We start from the raw sequence: 21,651 nt of genomic DNA, 5'->3' as shown, positions 1-21,651 counted from the left end.
CCCAGCTTCACCTGCCAGTGGAAACATCCTCTCTACTTGTATCTTATCTATTCCCTTCATAATTTTATATGTTTCTATAAGATCCCCCCTCATTCTTCTGAATTCCAATGAATATAATCCCAATCTACTCAGTCTCTCCTCATAAGCCAACCCCCTCAACCCTGGAATCAACCTAGTGAACCTCCTCTGCACCCTCTCCAGTGCCAGTCTATCCTTTCTCAAGTAAGGAGACCAAAACTGCACACAGTACTCCAGGTGCGGCCTCACCAGTACCTTATACAGCTGCAACATAACCTCTCTGCTTTTAAACTCAATCCCTTTAGCAATGAAGGACAAAATTCCATTTGCCTTCCTAATTACTTGCTGTACCTGCAGACCAACCTTCTGCGATTCATACACAAGGACACCCAGGTCCCTCTGCATAGCAGCATGCTGCAACTTTTTACCATTCAAATAATAATCCTTTTTACTGTTACTCCTACCGAAATGAATGACTTCACATTTATTAACATTGTATTCCATCTGCCAGACCTTTGCCCACTCACTCAATGTATCTATGTTCCTCTGCAAAGTTTCACAGTCATCTGCACACTTTGCTCTGCCACTCATCTTAGTGTCATCTGCAAACTTTGACAACCTACACATGGTCCCCAACTCCAAATCATCTATATAAATTGTCAATAATTGTGGTCCCAACACCGATCCCTGAGGCACACCACCGGTGACTGATTGCCAACCAGAATAGCACTCATTTATCCCCACTCTCTGCTTCCTGTTAGTCAACCAATCCTCTATCCATGCTAATACTTTACCCCTAACGCCATGCATCCTTATCTTATGCAGCAGCCTCTTGTGTGGCACCTTGTCGAAGGCCTTTTGGACATCTAGGTACACCACATCCACTGGGTCCCCATTGTCCACCTTGCTCGTAATGTCATCATAGAATTCCAAAAGATTTGTCAAGCATGACCTGCCCTTCATGAACCCATGCTGCGTCTGTCCAACGGGACAATTTCTATCGAGATGCCCTGCTATTTCTTCCTTGATAATAGACTCAAGCATCTTCCCCACTACAGAGGTTAAGCTAACCGGTCTATAATTCCCCATCTTTTGTCTACCTCCCTTTTTAAACAGTGGCGTCACATCTGCTGTTTTCCAATCTGCTGGGACTACCCCAGAGTCCAGCGAATTTTGGAAAATTACCGCCAGTGCACCTGCTATTTCTCCCGCCATCTATTTTAGTACCCTGGGATGCATTCCATCAGGGCCAGGAGACTTATCAATCCTTAGCTCCATTAGCTTGCCCAACACTACCTCTTCCGTAATAATGATTGTTTCCAGGTTCTCACCTACGTTCGTCTCTTTGTCAATTACTGGCATGTTATTAGTGTCCTCCACTGTGAAGACCGATACAAAATACCTGTTCAATGCCTCGGCCATTTCATCATATCCCAAAACTAAATTCTCCTTCTCGTCCTCTAAAGGACCAACGTTTACTTTAGCCACTCTTTTTCGTTTTATATATTTATAGAAACTTTTGCTATCTGTCTTTATATTCTGTGCTAGATTTTCTCATGTTCTATCTTACTTTTCTTTATAGCTCTTTTTGTGGCTTTCTGTTGACCTTTAAAGTTTTTCCAATCTTCTAGTTTCATGCTGTTTTTTGGCCACTTTGTATGCCTTCTCTTTCAATTTGATAGCCTCCCTTATTTCCTTAGACACCCATGGCAGATTACCCCTTTTCTTCCAGTCCTTCCTTTTCACTGGAATATACTTTTGCTGAGCACTTTGAAAAATTGCTTTGAAAGTCCTCCACTGCTCGTCAACTGTCCCACCATAAAATCTTTGTTTCCAGTCTACTTTAGCCAAGTCCTCCCTCATTCTATTGTTCAAGCGCAGGACCCTGGTATTGGATTTTATCTTCACACTCTCCATCTGTATTCTAAATTCGACCATACTGTGATCACTCCTTCCAAGAGGATCCCTAACTATGAGGTCATTAATTATTCCTGTTTCATTACACAGGACTAGATCTAGGATAGCTTGCTCCCTCGTCGGTCCCATTACATACTGTTCAAGAAAACTATCACGGATATACTCAACGAACTCCTCCTCAAGGCTACCCTGACTGAGCTGGTTCGACCAATCTACATGCAGATTAAAATCCCCCATGATAATTGCCGTACCATTTTTACAGGCATTAGTTATTTCTTTGTTTATTGCCCGCCCCAATGTGATGTTATTATTTGGTGGCCTATAGACTATGCCTATCAATGACTTCTTCTTCTTAGAGTTTCTAATTTCCACCCAAATTGATTCAACCTCATTCTCCATAGAACCTATATCATCTCTCAGCACCGCCCTGATGTCATCTTTGAATATCAGAGCTACACCACCTCCCTTACCTTCCTGTCTGTCCTTCCGAATAGTCTGGTACCCCTGGATATTTAACTCCCAGTCGTGACCAACCTGTAACCATGTCTCCGTAATGGCTACCAAATCATATTCATTCGCAATGATTTGTGCCGTTAACTCATCAACCTTGTTACGAATGCTACGAGCATTCAGGTAAAGTGCCTTTATGCTAGCTTTCTTACCCTCATGATTTCCAACATCTCTAATAATAACTCCTGAGTTATCCTTCCTTTCTGCTTCTTTCATAGTCTGCCTTGAACTTAAACCCTCCTGCACACATGTTAACCTGCTGCTTACCTTTTTATTTACCATCATACTCCCTGTCGTTTTCCTTTTCCCTTCCCCCCGAGTCACTAGTTTAAAGTCCTAGAGACCACCCTATTTATCCGTTTCGCTAGAACACTGGTTCCAGATCGGTTCAGTTGGAGACCGTCCCATCGGTACAGATCCCCCCTGGTTCCAAAACTGATGCCAATGCCCCATGAAATGGAACCCCTCTTTCCCACACCACTTTTTGAAGAACAAAAAGTCACATTATACTTTTATTAAACGTTACAATATAAGCAGAAAAAATCTCGTATAAATATATACAAACCTATTGGCTTCAGTGGGCTTAGCAAGCGAGGTCTTAAACCAATGTTTAACCAGGCGAATCAGATCCTTTACACCAACAGTAGATACCTTCACAAAATCCACCTGATATTGCAGCAGAGAGATTGAATAAAGCTGGATTTTTATATCATCCCCACAATTGTATAAATGTCGATACAAGCTTCTTTTAACATCTGTACAATAAAAAAAATTCCCACTTGAAGAAGTCATTGTAATAAAAACAAAATCAGTAAAGTAACAATTGTAATTATATAGTACCTTATCAACATCTGTTAGAAACATCTCAAAGAGTTGTGCAATGATTTACTCTTTAGTGCAGCAATTGTTTTTAATGCAAAGACAAACACAGCGGCTATAATGCATACAATATCCACAGACAGCAGGTGAACAAGCAATCTTTTTGGGGGGCCACTTGAGAGAAAAGTGCTGGACAGAATACTATGAGAAATCCTGCCCTTTTATAATTAGTGCAATGGGATCTTTCATATACAGGTACGAAAACATAGTGGTTATGTTGTTAGACTAGCAATCCAGAGAACTGCACTAATGATCTGGAGATATGAGTTCAACTCCCACCACGGCAGCTGGCAATTTAAATTCAGTTAATTAAATAAATATAGAATAAAAAGCCAGTCTCAGCAATGATGACCATGATGTTAAAAACTCATCTGGTTCACTAATGTCCTTCAGAGAAAGAAGTCTGCCATCCTTACCCAGTCAGACCCACAATAATGTGGTTGACTCTTAACTGCCCTCTGAAATGGCCTGGCAAGCCAATCAGTTGTATCCAGCTGCTAAAAAAAAGTCTAATAGGAATAAAACTCGATGGACGATCATGGCACCAGACATGACAAAGGCACATCCAACCCAGGGTGAACAGTCAGAGGTTGTGGTACACATTGGTACCAACGACATAGGCAGAAAGAGGGATGAAGTCCTGCAACAAGAATTTAGGGAGCTAGGTAGCAGATTAAAAAGCAGGACCTCAAAGGTTGTAATCTCTGGATTACTCCCGTTGCCATGTGCTAGTGAGTATAGGAATAGGAGGATAGAGCAGATGAATAGGTGGCTGAGGAGATGGTGCAGGAGGGAGGGCTATAGTTTCCTGGAACACTGGGACTGTTTCTGGCAAAGGTGGGACCTATACAAGTTGGACGGGTTGTACCTGAACCGGAATGGGACCAACATCCTTGCTGGGAGGTTTGCTAGTGCTGTTGGGGGTGGATTAAACTAATTTGGCAGGGGGATGGGATACAGAGTGGAGGTACAGTAGGGGGTGATGCACAGTCAAATATAGAACAGAAACAGAGTGATTCTGGAAGGCAGAGCAAATATCACCCTGTTAAGGCACAAGTGAAAAATGCAAGGCTGGATTGCATCTATTTTAATGCAAGGAGTCTTACTAGTAAGGCAGATGAACTGAGGGCATTGATTAACACATGGGATTATGATATTATTACTATCACAGAGACATGGTTGAGGGAGGGACAGGACTGGCAGCTCAATATTCCAGGGTATAGAATCTTCAGTCGCGACAGGGGAGGGGATAAAAGAGGTGGTGGTATTGCACTGTTGATCAAAGAGTCAATTACTGCAGTAAGGAGGGATGATATTTTTTTTTTTAGATTAGAGATTCAGCACTGAAACAGGCCCTTCGGCCCACCGAGTCTGTGCCGAACATCAACCACCCATTTATACTAATCCTACACTAATCCCATATTCCTACCAAGCATCCCCACCTGTCCCTATATTTCCCTACCACCTACCTATACTAGTGACAATTTATAATGGCCAATTTACCTATCAACCTGCAAGTCTTTTGGCTTGTGGGAGGAAACCGGAGCACCCGGAGAAAACCCACGCAGACACAGGGAGAACTTGCAAACTCCACACAGGCAGTACCTTATCTTGGAAGGTTTCTCAAATGAGGCCATATGGGTAGAACTTAAAAACAAAAAGGGGGCAATCACTTGGCTGGGAGTGTACTACAGGCCTCCAAACAGTCAGGGAGAGATAGAGGAGCAGATATGGAGGCAAATCTCAGAGAGGTGTAAAAGTAATAGGGTAATAATAGTCGGGGATTTCAACTTCTCCAATATCAACTGGGATAGTCTTAGTGCAAAAGGCTTAAAGGGGGCAGAATTCTTAAAACGCATACAGGAGAGCTTTTTGAGCACTACGTAGAAAGTCCTATAAGAGAAGGGGCAGTACTGGACCTAATCCGAGGGAATGAAGCCGGTCAAGTGGTAGAAGTGTCAGTGGGGGAGCATTTCGGGTGATAGTGACCATAACTCTAAGATTTAAGATAGTTATGGAAAAGGACAAAGACGGACTGGAAATAAAGGTACAGAATTGGGGGAAGGCCGATTTCCGTATGATAAAACGGGATCTGGCCAAAGTGGACTGGGAGCAGCTACTTGTAGGAAAGTCTACATCAGACCAGTGGGAATCATTCAAAAAGGAAATAGTGATGGGTCAGAGCCAACATGTACCCGTTAAGGTGAAGGGTAGGACCAACAAATCCAGGGACCCTGGATGTCAAGGGATATAGAGGATTGGATCAGGAAAAAAAAGGAGGCGTATGGCAGATTCAGAGTGCTGAAAACAGCAGAGGCACTAGAGGAGTATAGAAAGTGTGGTGGCGGGCGGGGGTGGGGGGGTGGAGGGTGGGGGTAATTAAAAAAGTAATTAGGAGAGCGAAGAGGGGATATGAAAAAACACTGGCAGGCAAGATAAGGTAAAATCCTACGGCATTTTATAAGTATATTAATGGCAATAGGATAAGCAGGGAAAGAGCAAGGCCCATGAGGCACCAAAGTGGCAATCTGTGCGTGGGGCCGGAGGACATAGATGAGGTTTCAAATGATTACTTTTCATCTGTGTTCACTATGGAGAAGGACAATGTAGGTGTAGAGATTACAGAGGGGGATTGTCATATACTTGAACATAGTAGTATTGAAAGGGAGGAAGTATTAGCTGTTTTAGCGGGCTTAAAGTGGATAAATCCCCAGGCCCAGATGAGATGTATCCCAGGCTGTTATGTGAGGCAAGGGAGGAGATAGCAGGGGCTCTGACACAAATTTTCAAATCCTGTCTGGCCACAGGAGAGGTGCCAGAGGACTGGAGGACAGCGAATGTGGTACCATTATTCAAGAAAGGTAGCAAAGATAAACCAGGTAATTACAGGCCGGTGAGTCTAACATCAGTGGTTGGGAAACTATTGGAAAAAATTCTGAGGGACAGGATTACTCTCTACTTGGAGAGGCAGGGATTAATCAGGGATAGTCAGCTTGGCTTTGTCAAGGGGACATCGTGTCTAACTAACTTGATTGAATTTTTCGAGGAGGTGACTGGATGTGTAGATGAGGGTAAAGCAGTTGATGCAGTCTACATGGACTCAGTAAGGCTTTTGATAAGGTCCCGCATGGGAGATTGATTAAGAAGGTAAGAGCCCATGGGATCGAGGGCAATTTGGCAAATTGGATCCAGAATTGGCTTAGTGGCAGGAGGCAGAGGCTGATGGTCGAGGGTTGTTTCTGCGAGTGGAAGCCTGTGACCAGTAGTGTACCGCAGGAACCGGTGCTCGGACCCTTGTTGTTTGTAGTGTACATTAATTAGACTTAAATATAGGAGGTATGATCAGTAAGTTCGCAGATGACACGTAAATTGGTGGTGTTGTAAATGGTGAGGAGGAAAGCCTTACATTACCAGACGATATAGATAGACTGGTAAAATGAGAGGAGCAGTGGCAAATGGAATTTAATCCTGAGAAGTGTGAGGTGATGCATTTTGGGAGGACTAACAAGGCAAGAGAATATACAATGGATGGTAGGACACGAGGAAGTACAGAGGGTCAGAGGGACCTTGGTGTACTTGTCCATAGATCACTGAAGGCAGCAGCACAGGTAGATAAGGTGGTTAGGAAGGCATATGGGATACTTGCCTTTATTAGCCGAGGCATAGAATATAAGAGCAGGGAGGTTATGATGGAGCTGTATAAAACACTAGTTAGGCCAAAGCTGGAGTACTGTGTACAGTTCTGGGCGGCACAGTGGCGCAGCGGTTAGCACCGCAGCCTCACAGCTCCAGTGACCCGGGTTCAATTCTGGGTACTGCCTGTGTGGAGTTTGCAAGTTCTCCCTGTGTTTGCGTGGGTTTCCTCTGGGTGCTCCGGTTTCCTCCCACATGCCAAAGACTTGTAGGTTGATAGGTACATTGGCCATTAGCAATTGCCCCTAGTATAGGTAGGTGGTAGGGAAATATAGGGACAGGTGGGGATGCGGTAGGAATATGGGATTAGTGTAGGATTTGTATAAATGGGTGGTTGATGGTCGGCACAGACTCGGTGGGCCGAAGGGCCTGTTTCAGTGCTGTATCTCTAAACTAAACTAAAACTAAACTATAGGAAGGATGTGATTGCACTGGAGAGGGTGCAGAGGCGATTCACCAGGATGTTGCCTGGGCTGGAGTGTTTCAGCTATGAAGAGCGACTGAAAAGGCTAGGGTTGTTTTCCTTGGAGCAGAGAAGGCTGAGGGGGACATGATTGCGATATATAAAATTATGAGGGGCATTGATAGGTTAGATCGGAAGAAACTTTTTTCCTTAGTGGAGGGGTCAATAACCAGGGGGCATAGATTTAAGTTAAGGGGCAGGAGGTTTAGAGTGGATTTGAGGAAAACTTTTTACACCCAGAGGGTGGTTGGAATCTGGAACGCACTGCCTGAAGAGGTGGTAGAGGCAGGAACCCTCACAACATTTAAAAAGTATTTAGATGAGCACTTGAAACGCCATAGCATACAAGGCTACGGGTCAAGTGCTGGAAAATGGGATTAAAATAGGTAGGTGCTTGATGGCCGGCACAGACACGATAGGTAAATGGTATGTTGGCCTTCATTGCGAGAGGATTCGAGTACAGAAGCAGGGATGTCTTGCTGCAATTATACAGGGCCTTGGTGAGGACACACCTGGAATATTGTGTGTAGTTTTGGTCTCCTTATCTGAGGAAGGATGTTCTTGCTATAGAGGGAGTGCAGCGAAGGTTTACCAGACTGATTCCTGGGATGGCGGAACTGACATATGAGGAGAGATTGAGTCGGTTAAGATTATATTCGCTGAAGTTCAGAAGAGTGAGGGGGGATCTCATAGAAACCTATAAAATTCTAACAGGACTTGACAGGATAGATGAAGGAAGGATGTTCCTGATGGTGGGGGAGTCCAGAACCAGGGGTCATAGTCTAAGGATATGGGGTAAACCTTTCAGGATTGAGATGGGAGAAATTTCTTCACCCAGAGAGTGGTGAGCCCGTGGAATTCGCGACCACAGAAAGCATTGAGGCCAAAACATTGTATGTTTTCAAGAAGGAGTTAGATATAGCTCTTGGGTCTAAAGGGATCAAAGGGTATGGGCCAAAAGCGGGAACAGGTTACTGCGTTGGATGATCAGCCATGATCATAATCATGAATGGCAGAGCAGACTCAAAGGGCTGATTGGCCTACTCCTGCGTCTATTTTCTATGTATCTATAGGCCGAAGGGCCTGTTTCTGTGCTGTATAACTCTATGACACTGCAAAGTCTTCCTCACTAACGCGGGGACTTGTGACAAAATTGGGAGAGCTGTTCCACAGACTAGTCAAGCTGTCTGTGACATAGACACACTCACAGAAACATACCTTTCAACCAACATGTCAGACTTATCCATCATCAGACCTGGATATGTCCTGTCCCACTGACAGGACAGACACACCAGAGGTGGCAGCACAGTTGGGAGGAAGTGGCTCTGAAAATCCTCAACGTTGACTCTGGGCCCCATTCAGTCTCATGGCATCACGTCAAACATATTAAAGGAAACAAGAAATGCTGGAACCACCCAGCAGGTCTGGCAGCATCTGTGGAAAGAGAAGCAGAGTTAACGTTTCGGGTCAGTGACCCTTCTTCGGAAGAAGGGTCCGAAAAAGGGTCACTGACCCGAAACGTTAACTCTGCTTCTCTTTCCACAGATGCTGCCAGACCTGCTGAGTGGCTCCAGCATTTCTTGTTTTTATTTCAGATTTCCAGCATCTGCAGTATTTTGCTTTTATATTAAAGGAAACCTCCTGCTGATTATTACCAGGAAGCACTGAAGGTAGCAAGGGCGCAGAATGTATTCTGGGTGGGGGACTTCAATGTTCCTTGCCAAGAGTGGCTCAGTAGCACCACTACTGACAGAGCTGGCCAAGACCAGAAGGACATATCTGCCAGACTGGGCCTGCAGCAGGTGGTGAGGGAACCAACATGAGAGAAAAACCTAGGTGACCTTGTCCTCACCAATCTGCCTGTCAGAGATACATCTATCTATGACAGTATCAGTAGGAGTAGCCACTGCACAGTCCTTGTGGACATGAAGTTCCATCTTCACAGTGAGGACATGCTCCATTGTATTGTGCGGCACTACCATCATGCTAAATAAGATAGATTCAGAACAGATATAAGAGCTCAAAACTTGTAAAGGCAGTAACTCGCACTTCACCTCTGGAATTTAGCTCTTTGGTTCACGTTTGGATCAAGGCTGTAATGAAGTCTGGAGCTGAGTGGTCCTGGCTGTATCCAAATCCAATGCCTAGGTTAATGCCAGCAGGTCCGACAGGTTTTGTTTTTTTATTGTCCTTTGTTGTAGTGGTTTGGTACAACTGAGTGGCTTGCTAGGCCATTGCAGAGGGCAGTTAAGAGTCAACCATATTGCTGTGGATCTGGAGTATGGGTATGAACTATGGGTATGAAAGCCATAGTATGAAATATATCATGGAATATTTTTTTCAGTGATTGAAAAAAATATTCAAGCCAGTTAACAGATTGAGAACAAAGATGTACTCCTTTTAATACATTGTCTACAGCAAAATGCATTATGTCCTCAGATCTAAATAATACAGCGAAAAATAAAACGCAAACCTTGAGATGGGATGGATCCTAATAAATCATAGCAAACCAGAACATCAAAGTGGTGAATATGCAGATCTTTGAAACACTTGAACTGAAAACGAAGAGAAACTGAAGCCTTCTTTTCCATCAATATCCTAAAATGGCAAACAGTTGGGATCATCATTTAAGATAATGGGCTAATAGTCCTATGCCTTCCACAAAGTATTCATGCAATGTAGCCAGAATTAGCACAGTTTTTTATTGACACAAAGGTTCCCAGGGAAAGGGTGCACATCTCCAATGAAATGATTTGGGAAGAAGCTTGCAAAAGATTGCCTCAGAGACTGTGAGGTAAATTTTCCTTTCAATTGGAAAGTCAAATTGACATACTCTTCTGCAGATGGAAAGAAGGGGCCTCTTCTTTTGGACTTGGAAAGAGGCCATCAAAAGGAATAGTCCTATCAGAGTGGAAGAAGATGGCCTTGAAGTCAGGCTCCTCTGTATTTCAGTCTGTAGACTAGCATTGGCTGCTTCAATATCAAAAGGAGCTGAATGTAGTGGAATTGCCAGAAGGTATTGCAGATCTTCCTCATATCTATCAAATAACCTAATGCACTCCTTTAGAATGTCAATAGACTGCTCTTAGAATTCTGGTGGCACCATGACCCTCATTATATCAGCGCTTAACTAAGGCCCGACAGAGCTGAATGTGAGTCATAGATTATGATGCATAGAGGATAGGCCTGATTTCTAAGAAGCTACCCACAAACCTGGCTATCAGCTGCAAATTGTGGTGAAATAATGACAGGAGTTGTGGAGAAGACCCTGAACAACACAATACTACCAAAAATAAGGGAATACTGCAGATATACAAGCAGACGAGTTAGCAGAAAGAGAAAGTGAGATTAACTGATCTGTCTGATGAAGGATCCCACCTGAAACATCAACTTACCTTTCCTTTGCAAATGTGTCAAATCTATTGTGCATTTTCCATTATTTTCTATTTTTATTTCAAATTTCCCATATAACAGTCATTTACTTTTTATAAACATTCCTTTGTCCAACCTGTTGGTCATTACAGATTTTTTCAAATTATTCTCCAGGCCACAGAGCACATATGATATCTTCTCCTTGCAGTCATCAAGGCTCATAAATGAGGAGCTAAATATCACCACATCAATATCAGACCAATTTCTGGTGTCTGTACCTTTGAAATAAGAGCCACCCTGTGAAGATATATTACAAAAATTACAATTAGGGACAGAAAGACTTGCATTTATATCGTGCTTTTCATGACCTCAGTAGGTCCCAAAGTGCTTTACAGCCACTGAAGAATATATGAACAGTAGTTACGGTTATAATACAGGAAACATGGCAGCCAATTTTCACACAGCAATGAAATAAATGACCAGATTATTTATTTTAATTCCTGGTTGAGGGATAAATATTGGTTAGGACAAGAGGAGGACTCTCCTGCTCTCCTTCAAATAGTGCCATGGGATCTTTATGACCACCTGAGAAGACAGACAGGGCCTCCGTTTAATATCTCATCTGAAAGACGCACCTCTGACAGTGCAGCACTCCCTCAGTACTGCACAGATATGTCAGCCTAGATTATCTGCTCAAGACTCTGGAGTGGGACTTTAAGCAACAACCTTCTGACTCACTCTTGCCATACCCATTTAAAGAACTTACTCAAATATATTAGGGATATTGCATTAATGATTTATTTTATAAGACTAATAATTTACAAATCTTGACTTAGGAATTTAGGTAAAGGTTATAAATCAACAGAGCACTTAAACTGTTCCTGGCACAAACATCAGTTACCCTATCCTTCTGTTGATTAACTAAAGGCTTGCAGTGCATCCCTGCCTATAGCCATCTTTCTGGTTCATCTTCACTTCCGGGCACAGCTATCCATCAAGATTATTGTAGTAATATATCTATGTCTCATATACTCAGAGGCCTGAGATTAAATACTGTGGTGGTATATTTTACGAACTTTGCTTCTGTCAGTTGAATACAAAACCTCTATTAAGCTTACAACTTCAACTCTTAATACTCGCCTTTTTGGCTGTAATTCACTTCGATAACTGGACTTGGGCACTTTTGGCTTGCTCTGAGGCCTGATTTCATTGGAGTGCCTGACTCTATGAGGAACCTCTAACTAACTTACTGTCTTCTGCCTCCTGCTGTTAATTAAGTTGACTCTGCCTTATCAGACTGAACTGACGAAGCTGAATTACTGAATTCAACCTGTTATCTGACTAACTGTCTGACCTCTGGACAAAAGAGAATTCTTTAAAAATCATAAATTTCATTCGTGAACCCTTTTCCATATTCAAAGCTCAATGCCAGTTAGAAAGGTTTAAGTAGGTCATTGAATCACTTTCAATCTGCCAATCAATTCTGAAAAGGTATGCCAGAAATTCTGGATGGTTAATTGTTACAAATTCTGTTACAAAAGCAGAAATTGTGGCCTTTTTTAAAATCTTTTTACTTGCAAAAGCATTTTAATCACAACTACAGACATAAAATTGGCTTCAATGTTTTAGTAAGGGCCATCTCTGCAAGTTGTTTGACTGGTTTCAGAAACAAAATTATCCAAATATCCAAATATAACCTTAACGGTCCCAAATCATCTGTTGCCTGTCAGTGAGAAGAGCCATTGCTTTCTCATAAAGTTGTTATCCCAGAATTTAGCTTTAAACTTTCAGGTTTCCCAAAAACCCATAATGTGGTTCAGAAAGCCCAGTATGCTACAGTTTTCCAGAGTTCATTAGCACGATTTGGAGAATCTTCTTTGTTACAACCTGCATCCAACAGGTATATTCACCTAGGGAGAGCAAATCTACAGTAAACGAGGGTGTCTCCCACGATAGCAAAGCAAAGAGTACCAAAGGCATATGAACTTCGAGGGGGTAAGAATGTATGTTCCTCTCTAATTTTTTTAACTTTCATTTTGTCTTGACCAAGGGCACTGAAAGGTTATCAACCTGACTCCAAAACATAAGGTACATTAGCATGCAGCAGACAAAAGTGTCCTGTATCAGGATCCAAAGTGATCTCTATCAAGAGTCCCACACACAATGAAGTAAGTTAAGTTTAACCACAGAGGCAATTATTACCTTAACTTCATCAAATTGTAGGTCAATATATTTCAACTGTAGCAATATCCATAAGCAGTGGGAGAGGGTGCCAACCTCACCATATTTCCACCAGAATGGCCTGCCATATACCGTTCCAATCCTCAGCTGAAAATTCAGTTAAAATTGACAAACCACATCTTTTGAAACTAAGGTAAGCCAATTGAGTCCTCAGAAAGCAAAACAGTGCTATTTCCGTAAAATAATTACAGACCAACTGCTAGGTGTTCAATGTTTCTCATTCTTCTTTCCCCCCAATAAAACATTTTTGAAGATAGCACCCATTACCTTGATGAGTCGGGTCACAGCTATGGGACAGCACTCTTGAATTAAGTCAATAAGTTTTTCTACTTCTCCAGCACAAGCCATTCTCACGAATCCCATCTCTGGTCGAAGGTATGTTTCCATAAATTTCTGTAATAGCTGTGGGCTTGTATGATCCAATATACTGTCTGGGGAGAATGCTGTTGACATTCTTGCTATAAAAATTTATTCAAAAAAATCATTTTTTTCAGAAGAAGCTACATAATTTTAAAAGCGCCTATATAATTGGCAAATGAAAGCTATTTATGTGGTTGGGCAATTTAAAATTCGTAAAATAGCAAAAAAAAACCTTATATTGTTAGATTACCCATTTCAGAATGCATCAAAAGCTTCCAGTGTGCATCAAAGATCAAGTTCTACACCTTAGCCCTTTCACGAACTAGCACAGTTCAATCCCTCAACTATTGCTGCTAATAAATGTTATACTTGGTTTGGAATGCACCATACACCATTTATTTATATTAATCAGACTAAAAAGGAAAGGTGAAAATACTGAACAAAAATATTTTACAGAAACGTATTCAGGTCTCCAAAACATGCAGCTGTAACTGGGTGAAACTTGAGACAGGACTGACTTGGTAGAGTATACTGAAAATTCAGATATATTTTATACTTTTTTAAGCTTCATGCTTGCGTTAATAATAGTATATAACAGGAATGAATGACAAGTTGTTTTCTACACTGAAATTCGCTGTTTAGATCGCTTACTTTGGGGGTAAGTTTCTGAGTTGTGCTATCTTGTACATATCAGAAAATCATGGGCTCAACTGTGGGAAGACTGAAGCCATCAACTTCAGTCTCAAATCAAGGTCTCTGGTTGAAACAGTTCACAATTTGATGCTCAGTTTGATCTCAGCTGAGGTTCAGACCCCATATCCTCTCCATCATTAAGACTAATTACAGCTCCTTAACATCTCCTGGCCCACCCCTACCTCTGTGCTACATATTGTCAATGAAACCATAGTACATGCCTTTGTCACGTTCAGACTCAACTACTGCAACACTCTCGTTACTGACCTCCCTTCTTTCACCCACATAAAATTTAACTTGCCCAAAACTCTGCTGCATGTATCCTGTCCCATATCAGATCCTGCCCATCCATCACCCTATCCTTGCTAACGTACATTGGATGTCCACCATCTTAAATTTAAAGCCCTCATCTACATCTCTAACTTGTTCCTTGGCCTAGCCCCACCCTAACTTCACAACATCTTCCAGCTCCATATCTCCCCACTCCCATCCCCAAACACTTTATTCTTCTCCTTCCGACCACCTGTGCATCTCCCTTCCTTTCATCTCACCAGTAATGGCAAGGCCTTCAGGCACCTGTGTCCGATCCTCTGGAATTTACTCCCCTTTCTCTCCCTCTGTACGAATTTCCTCAGAAGTAATTTCTTCAACAAAGCTTTTGGTCACCATTGCTTATGCTTCATTCAGAGTCTGCTTTTCATTCACTTATTCCGTGAGTTCTTGGGATTTTGTTTTACATTAATGGGCAGGGAATCATGGGTAGCATGCCCACAATTTAAGGATGTGCCCAGCTGGTTCACTCCTGCTTGTGCCAACTTAGAAAAATGGCCCTTATATCTTTGCAATTCATTTCCAATTGACAACATACCCATATTGAAAATAAATTGATAATTTAAATGTTCAACTTTACACAGAAAACCAAAAGAAAATGATAGCACTTTGCTTTTCTTGACTATTTTGTAGCAATTTAAGAATAAACTACTTGATTCCCCCTTCTCAATTTTATATAATCTTGCACTTTGCAAAAGGCTAGGAATCACTTGTTTTTATGTTCCTTCCCATCAGTTTGGTTAAGATATTAAATACTTCAGCTTTCTGGGCTTTTTGTCTGCCAAATTTTACTGCTCTTTTCTCCCAAAGGCCTTGACTATTAAGGGGTTATATTTCCACAGGCATCAAATGCCTTTCGTGATCTCACCAAGTGGCCATTTCTCATGTATGATCTTTGGCTGTGATGTCTTCAGTGTATTGGACAACTGAGTCTGATCCTATCAACCGTGTATGTGCACATGAACACACGCATACACTCACGTACTCCAAACAGGGTTTCGTGAAAAGTGATCAAAAGCAGTAAACTTGGCCAGATCCCATACTGCCAACTCAGCACAGATTGAGGGATTGAACAGGAGTCCTTCCTGGCCTGTGTGGTTCAGCTGCACTTGTTGAGCCACTGCAGTGCTTATCTCCAGTTCTCTAACCCTTTACTATGACACATCTTAAAGAAAGTTATTTTCCTTCTTTCACTGAGCTTTCTGGTTTGCATAATAATCTACTCTTGCAGCACTCAATCTGATGGAGAATTTAGCTTTCTACTTTTCCATTTCCCATATCTTGAATGGTTATTTTTCAAATGTCTTCTTGGGTCTTAACGCAATTTTTTATCTTTTTAAAAATGACTTCATTGCAAATTCCAAACAGATGTGCAGTCGGATTCATTACAAAAAAGGTAGGAGATGCCAAACGAAACTAAATGACATTTGTAAATCAAAAGGAGTTAAGAGCCTCAACCTTTGTCCTATAAGAAGTGGTGGGGGTTATTGCCAGAAGTGTGACAAAACAGCACTCTTGCTTGTTGATTTGACATTGCTCTGACCTCAATTCCATTCTCTTGGGTCAGTTTAATTTTTAATACTTTGGGAGGCTTTCAGTGATATTCCCTCCACAAGGGGAGCTTTCTGGTGACTGGTGAGACAGGGGAAAATATGGTGCAGCATTTGATTGGCTGCTGTAGCTTAGAAAGAGATGCCAGCCATTATATGATTCGAGAAATTGTACATCCTGGACCCTGTATAAGTGGATGCACTATGCGCGAGTAAATTGTGAGGCTCTGCTTCCACTTCAACAACTTGCCCATCACAACATGGATGCACCATTCACCACTATCACATTCTTTTCACGCTCCACATCACAATGTCCCCTTGGCCAGCATTCGCCAATAAAAACCAACAACAAAAATCTTTTTTATAGAGCAACACATCCAATTATGCAAACAACAATGAACTATTCACCCTTTTTCATTCCCTTAGTGACTGTTTTGACATTCAAAGTCTAAGTAATTATTGGCACTGACTAAGGCTCTCAGTACAGAGTTGCCACCTTCACACAACTGTCTAGAGTCCAAACAGCTAGGAAGAGTGATGGGGCCTATTAAAAGTGGCATTGATTGGGAGCCTGACTGCACCTTGTGCAGTGCAGGGGGAATTTAAGCTGTTGTTGGGAGCATTTGTCGTTGGGAAATTGTTAGCATCCATTTTTAAGGAAGTAATAACAGGATATTTAGAAAGTCAAAACACAATCCATCAGTGTCAGCATGGTTTTATGAAGGGTAGATCATGTTTGACTAATTTGCTAGAGTTCTTCGAAGATGTAACAAGCAAATTGGATAATGGAGATCCTGTAGATGTAGTATATCTGGACTTCCAGATGGTATTTGATAAGATGCCGCACAAAAGGTTAATACACAAGGTAAGATCACATGGGTTAGGGGCAATTTATTAGCTTGGATAGAGGATTGGATAACCAACAGAAAACAGAGAGTCGGGATAAATGGGTCCTTTTCTGGTTGGCAAGATATAGCTAGTGAGGTGCCACAGGGTTCGGTCCTTGGGCCCCAACTATTTACAATCTATATAAATGACTTGGATGCAGGGATAGAAGGTACTATAGCCAAATTTGCAGATGACACTAAAATAGGTGGGATAGTAAGTTGCAATAAAAAAATAAGAAATTTACAAATGGATACGGATAGGTTAGGAGAATGGACCAAAATTTGGCAGATGGATTTTAACGTGGATAAGTGTGAGGTTATCCATTTTGGTGGGAAGAATAGAAAGGCAAATTATTATCTAAATGGTGAGAAACTTCAGAGTGCTTCGGTGCAGAGGGATCTGGGTGTCCTCGTGCATGAATCGCAGAAAACTAGTATGCAGGTGCAGCAGGTAATAAGGAAGGCAAATGGAATTTTGGCATTTATTGCTAAAAGAATAGAGTATAAAAGTAGGGAAGTGTTGCTGCAACTGTACAAGGCATTAGTGAAACCGCACTTGGAGTATTACGTACAGTTTTGGTCCCCTTACTTGAGGAGGGATGTATTTGCATTGGAGGCAGTTCAGAGGAGGTTCACTAGATTGATTGCAGAGATGAGGGGTTTGTCTTATGAAGAGAGATTGAGCAGTTTAGGCCTTTATTCTCTAGAGTTTAGAAGAATGAGAGGAGACCTAATTGAGGTATGTGTGATTAAGGGGATTGACAAAGTAGCTGTAGAGAGGATGTTTCTTCTGCTGGGGCAATGTGAAATGAGAGGTCATAGTTTTAGGATAAGGGGTAGCAGATTTAAAAAAGAGATGAGGAGAAATTACTTCTCTCAAAGGGTCGTGAGTCTTTGGAATTCACTACCCCAGAGTGCAGTGAATGCCGGGCCATTGAGTAAATTTAAGGAGATTGACAGATTTTTAATTAGTAATGGGTTGAAGGGGTATGGAGAACGAGCAGGAAAGTGGAGTTGAGGCCGAGATGAGATCAGCCATGATCGCATTGAATGGCGGAGCAGGCTCGAGGGGCTGAATTGCCTACTCCTGCTCCTAGTTCTTATGTTCTTATGTTGCAGGGTGAATATAAATGGGTTATAGTAAAGGATTCTCTCAGAAAGACTGGTAGAATTTCACATTCAGTTTGAAGGTGAGAAACTGACTCAGGCCGTGAGAGCTGGGCTCCTGGTTCCAGAGGAAAGGAAAGGAGCCTGGGCATGGGTACAGCAGGACATGGTCAGGTGATGACCCCTCTGGTTCAAAAGCCCAGACTCTCCCCTCCCCTCTGTGACCACCCCTCCCCTCCATGCCCCCTTCTCCCCCTCCCCCTTTCGCAGCCTCCCCCCCTGCAGTCGCTCCCCGCCTCGCACCCCCTGCCCCCCCTCGCACACCCTCCATGAAATTGCACAGTTTACTTGTTAGGGCCCCTGCTCAGGGATATGAGCTAACAACCCCACTGTATTGTGGGCATTTTGGGAGAGACTAAGGCTAAGGGAGAAAACCCTAACAGAAAATCCGGAGCGGAATCCCTTAGGCGGTCAGTATCACCTTTGGCATGTTTCTGGCAGTTCCTGCAGCAAATCTGGTGCCAAACGACATGCTCTGCACTCCTTTGGACCCCACCAGGAAGGCCGAGAGGGGGGCTTTGACGCTTGGGCAACTCACAACCTCCATACATTCCGCCCAAGTATGCTGCATGGAGCGGTCACTCCATAGTCGCCTCACAGTGACCAAATCAACACGGAAGGCAACAGTTACGGGTTTTAAATCCAGCTGAATTGGCATAGAGATTGGGTGCCACGGGTTGCCTTTGTCAGTGGGAGAGGTCGTCGCATCTCACTGGACAGCTACCGCCCACCTCAAACTGGGCAGCCCCCGGTCAGAAAAGTTCTGTCCCGCCACAGTCCACCTGCTTCAATGGGTGCTTGGAGCTCAGGGTCATTGCCTGACAAGTGGACTGTAATACTGCACCAAACAGCATGACAAAAAAAGGAAAGAAGGTTCCAGCCCTTCGTTTTGCAAGCTGGAACGTCAGAACTATGTGTCCTGGCCTGTCGGAAGAGCTTACACAAATCAACAACTCTCGGAAGACCGCCATCATTAACAACGAGCTCAGCAGACTCAATGTAGACATTGTAGCACTTCAGGAGACACGCCTCTCTGCGAGCAGATCTCGAAGAGAGCAAGACTACATCTTCTATTGGCAGGGTAGGGATCCAGAAGAACCAAGACAGCATGGAGTGGGCTTCACCATCAGAAACTCTTTGCTCAGCATGATAGAGCCACCCTCAAATGGCTCGGAACGCATACTGTCCATCTGACTGCTCACCGCCTCTGGTCCAGTACACCTACTTAGCATCAATGCTCCAACACTCTGCTCCCCACCTGAAGTTAAAGACCAGTTCTCCGAGGAGCTCCATAATATCATTAGTAGCATTCCTAATACTGAACATTTGTTCTTGCCGGGTTGGGGCTGACCATGACTCATAGCCCTCCTGCCTTGGGCGCTATGGCATTGGAAGGATGAATGTGAATGGACAGAGACTGCTGGAGTTGTGTACCTCTGTATCTTTCAAACGAAACCGGATCACGTCGTTAGCACCAGCTGGACCTCATTGTCACAAGGCAATCCTCCATAAACAGTGTTCAAATCACACGCAGCTTCCCCAGTGACACCGACCACTCCCTGGTGTGCAGCAGAGTTAGACTCAAACCAAAGAAGTTACATCACTCCAAGCAGAATGGCCGCCTGCCCATCAACACTACCAGAATTTCTTACCCACAACTGTCACAAATGTTTCTCATTTCGCTTGAAAAAGCCCTTCAAAACACTCCTGCAGGGAATGCAGAGACCAAGTGGATCCACATCAGAGACACCATCTATGACTCAGCAATGACCACCTTTGGCAAACGTGAGAAGCAGAATGCAGACTGGTTTCAATCTCAGTTTGAAGAGATGAAACCTGTCAAAGCCGCTAAGCACATTGCACTGTTGAACGACAAGAAAATCCCCAGCGAGTTAACATCCTTAGCACTTAAAGCTGCCAGAAGCACCGTGCAAAGAACAGCCAGGCGCTGTGCGAACGACTACTGGCAACATCTATGCAGTTGGATTCAGCTGGCCTCCGACACCGGAAATATCAGAGGAATGTATGACAACATTAAGAGAGCTTTTGGGCCAACTGTCAAGATCGCCCCCCTCAAGTCTAAATCAGGGGAAATCATCACTGATCAATGCAAGCAAATGGACTGCTGGGTGCATCACTACCAAGAACTGTACTCCAGGGAAAATGATGTTACTGATACCTCCCTCAATGCAGCCCAGTCTCTGCCAGTCATGGATGAGGTGGACGAACAGCCAACAAATCGGAGCTCAGTAATGCCATCAATTCTCTAGCCAGCGGAAAAGCCCCTGGAAAGGTCGGCATTACCCCAGAAACAATCAAGTGTGCCAAGCCTGCTATACTTTCAGCACTCCAATGAACTTCTTTGCCCCTGTGCTGGGATGTGGGAACAGGACATGCCGATGCCAATATCATCACCTTCTATAACAACAAGGGTGACCACGGTGACTGCAACAACTACTGTGGAATCTCCCTGCTCAGTATAGTGGGGAAAGCCTTCGCTCGAGTCATTTTAAAGAGACTCCAGAAGCTGGCTGAGCGTGTCTACCCTGAGACACAGTGCAGCGTTCGAGCAGTGAGATCCACCGTTGACATGCTGTTCTCCCTTCGCCAGCTACAGGAGAAATGACGCGAACAACAAATGCCCCTCTACGTTGCCTTCATAGATCTCACCAAAGCCTTTGACCTCGTCAGCAGACGTGGTCTCTGTAGACTACTAGCAAAGATCGGATGTCCACCAAACCTACTAAGTAACATCGCCTCATTCCATGACAATATGAAAGGCACAATTCAGCATCGCAGTGCCTCATCAGACCCCTTTCCAATCCTGAGTGGTGTGAAACAGAGCTGTGTTCTCGCACCTACACTGTTTGGGATCTTCTTCTCACTGCTGCTCTCTCACGCGTTTAAGTCTTCAGAAGAAGGAATTTCCCGCCACACAAGATCAGGTGGCAGGTTGTTCAACCTTGCCCGTCAAAGAGCGAAGACCAAAGTACGGAAAGTCCTCATCAGGGAACTCCTCTTTGCTGACGATGCTGCATTAACATCCCACATGGAAGAGTGTCTGCAGAGACTCATCGACAGGATTGTGGCAGCCTCAAGAAAACGAACATCACGGGACAGGACGTCAGAAATGCTCCATCCATCAATATCGGCAACCATGCTCTGGAAGTGGTTCAAGAGTTCATCTACCTGGGCTCAACCATCACCAGCAACCTGTCTCTAGATGCAGAAATCAACAAGCGCATGGGAAAGGCTTCCACTGCTATGTCCAGACTGGCCAAGAGAGTCTGAGAAAATGGCGCGCTGACACGGAACATAAAAGTCCGAGTGTATCAAGCCTGTGTCCTCAGTACCTTGCTCTACGGCAGCGAGGCCTGGACAACATAGGTCAGCCAAAAGCGACGTCTCAATGCATTCCATCTTCGCTGTCTCCGGAGAATCCTTGGCATCAGGTGGCATGACCATATCTCCAACGCAGAAGTTCTCGAGGCAGCCAACATCCCCAGCATGTACGCCCTACTGAGCCAGCAGCGCTTGAGATGGCTTGGCCATGGTGAGCCACATGGAAGAT

The 21,651-nt window shown here is 43.5% G+C and overlaps 1 protein-coding gene across 3 annotated transcripts in view; it reads right to left on the bottom strand.

The window, feature by feature from the left end:
* Positions 1–21,651, bottom strand: part of LOC137368688 (2'-5'-oligoadenylate synthase 1A-like) — a 49,237-nt gene that overhangs the window by 11,620 nt on the left and 15,966 nt on the right. For all 3 annotated transcript variants that reach the window (XM_068028840.1, XM_068028841.1, XM_068028842.1), the window contains exons 5-8: positions 13,361–13,551; positions 10,989–11,149; positions 9,954–10,078; positions 3,011–3,200 (exon numbers count right to left, since the gene is read on the bottom strand). In XM_068028840.1, the coding sequence (XP_067884941.1) occupies positions 3,011–3,200; positions 9,954–10,078; positions 10,989–11,149; positions 13,361–13,551 (667 nt within the window). The remainder of the gene's footprint in view (positions 1–3,010; positions 3,201–9,953; positions 10,079–10,988; positions 11,150–13,360; positions 13,552–21,651) is intronic.

The sequence above is a fragment of the Heterodontus francisci genome, chromosome 4 (genome assembly GCF_036365525.1).
Source record: "Heterodontus francisci isolate sHetFra1 chromosome 4, sHetFra1.hap1, whole genome shotgun sequence".
Lineage (NCBI taxonomy): Eukaryota > Metazoa > Chordata > Chondrichthyes > Heterodontiformes > Heterodontidae > Heterodontus > Heterodontus francisci.
This window is presented reverse-complemented; position numbering and strand designations above follow the sequence as displayed.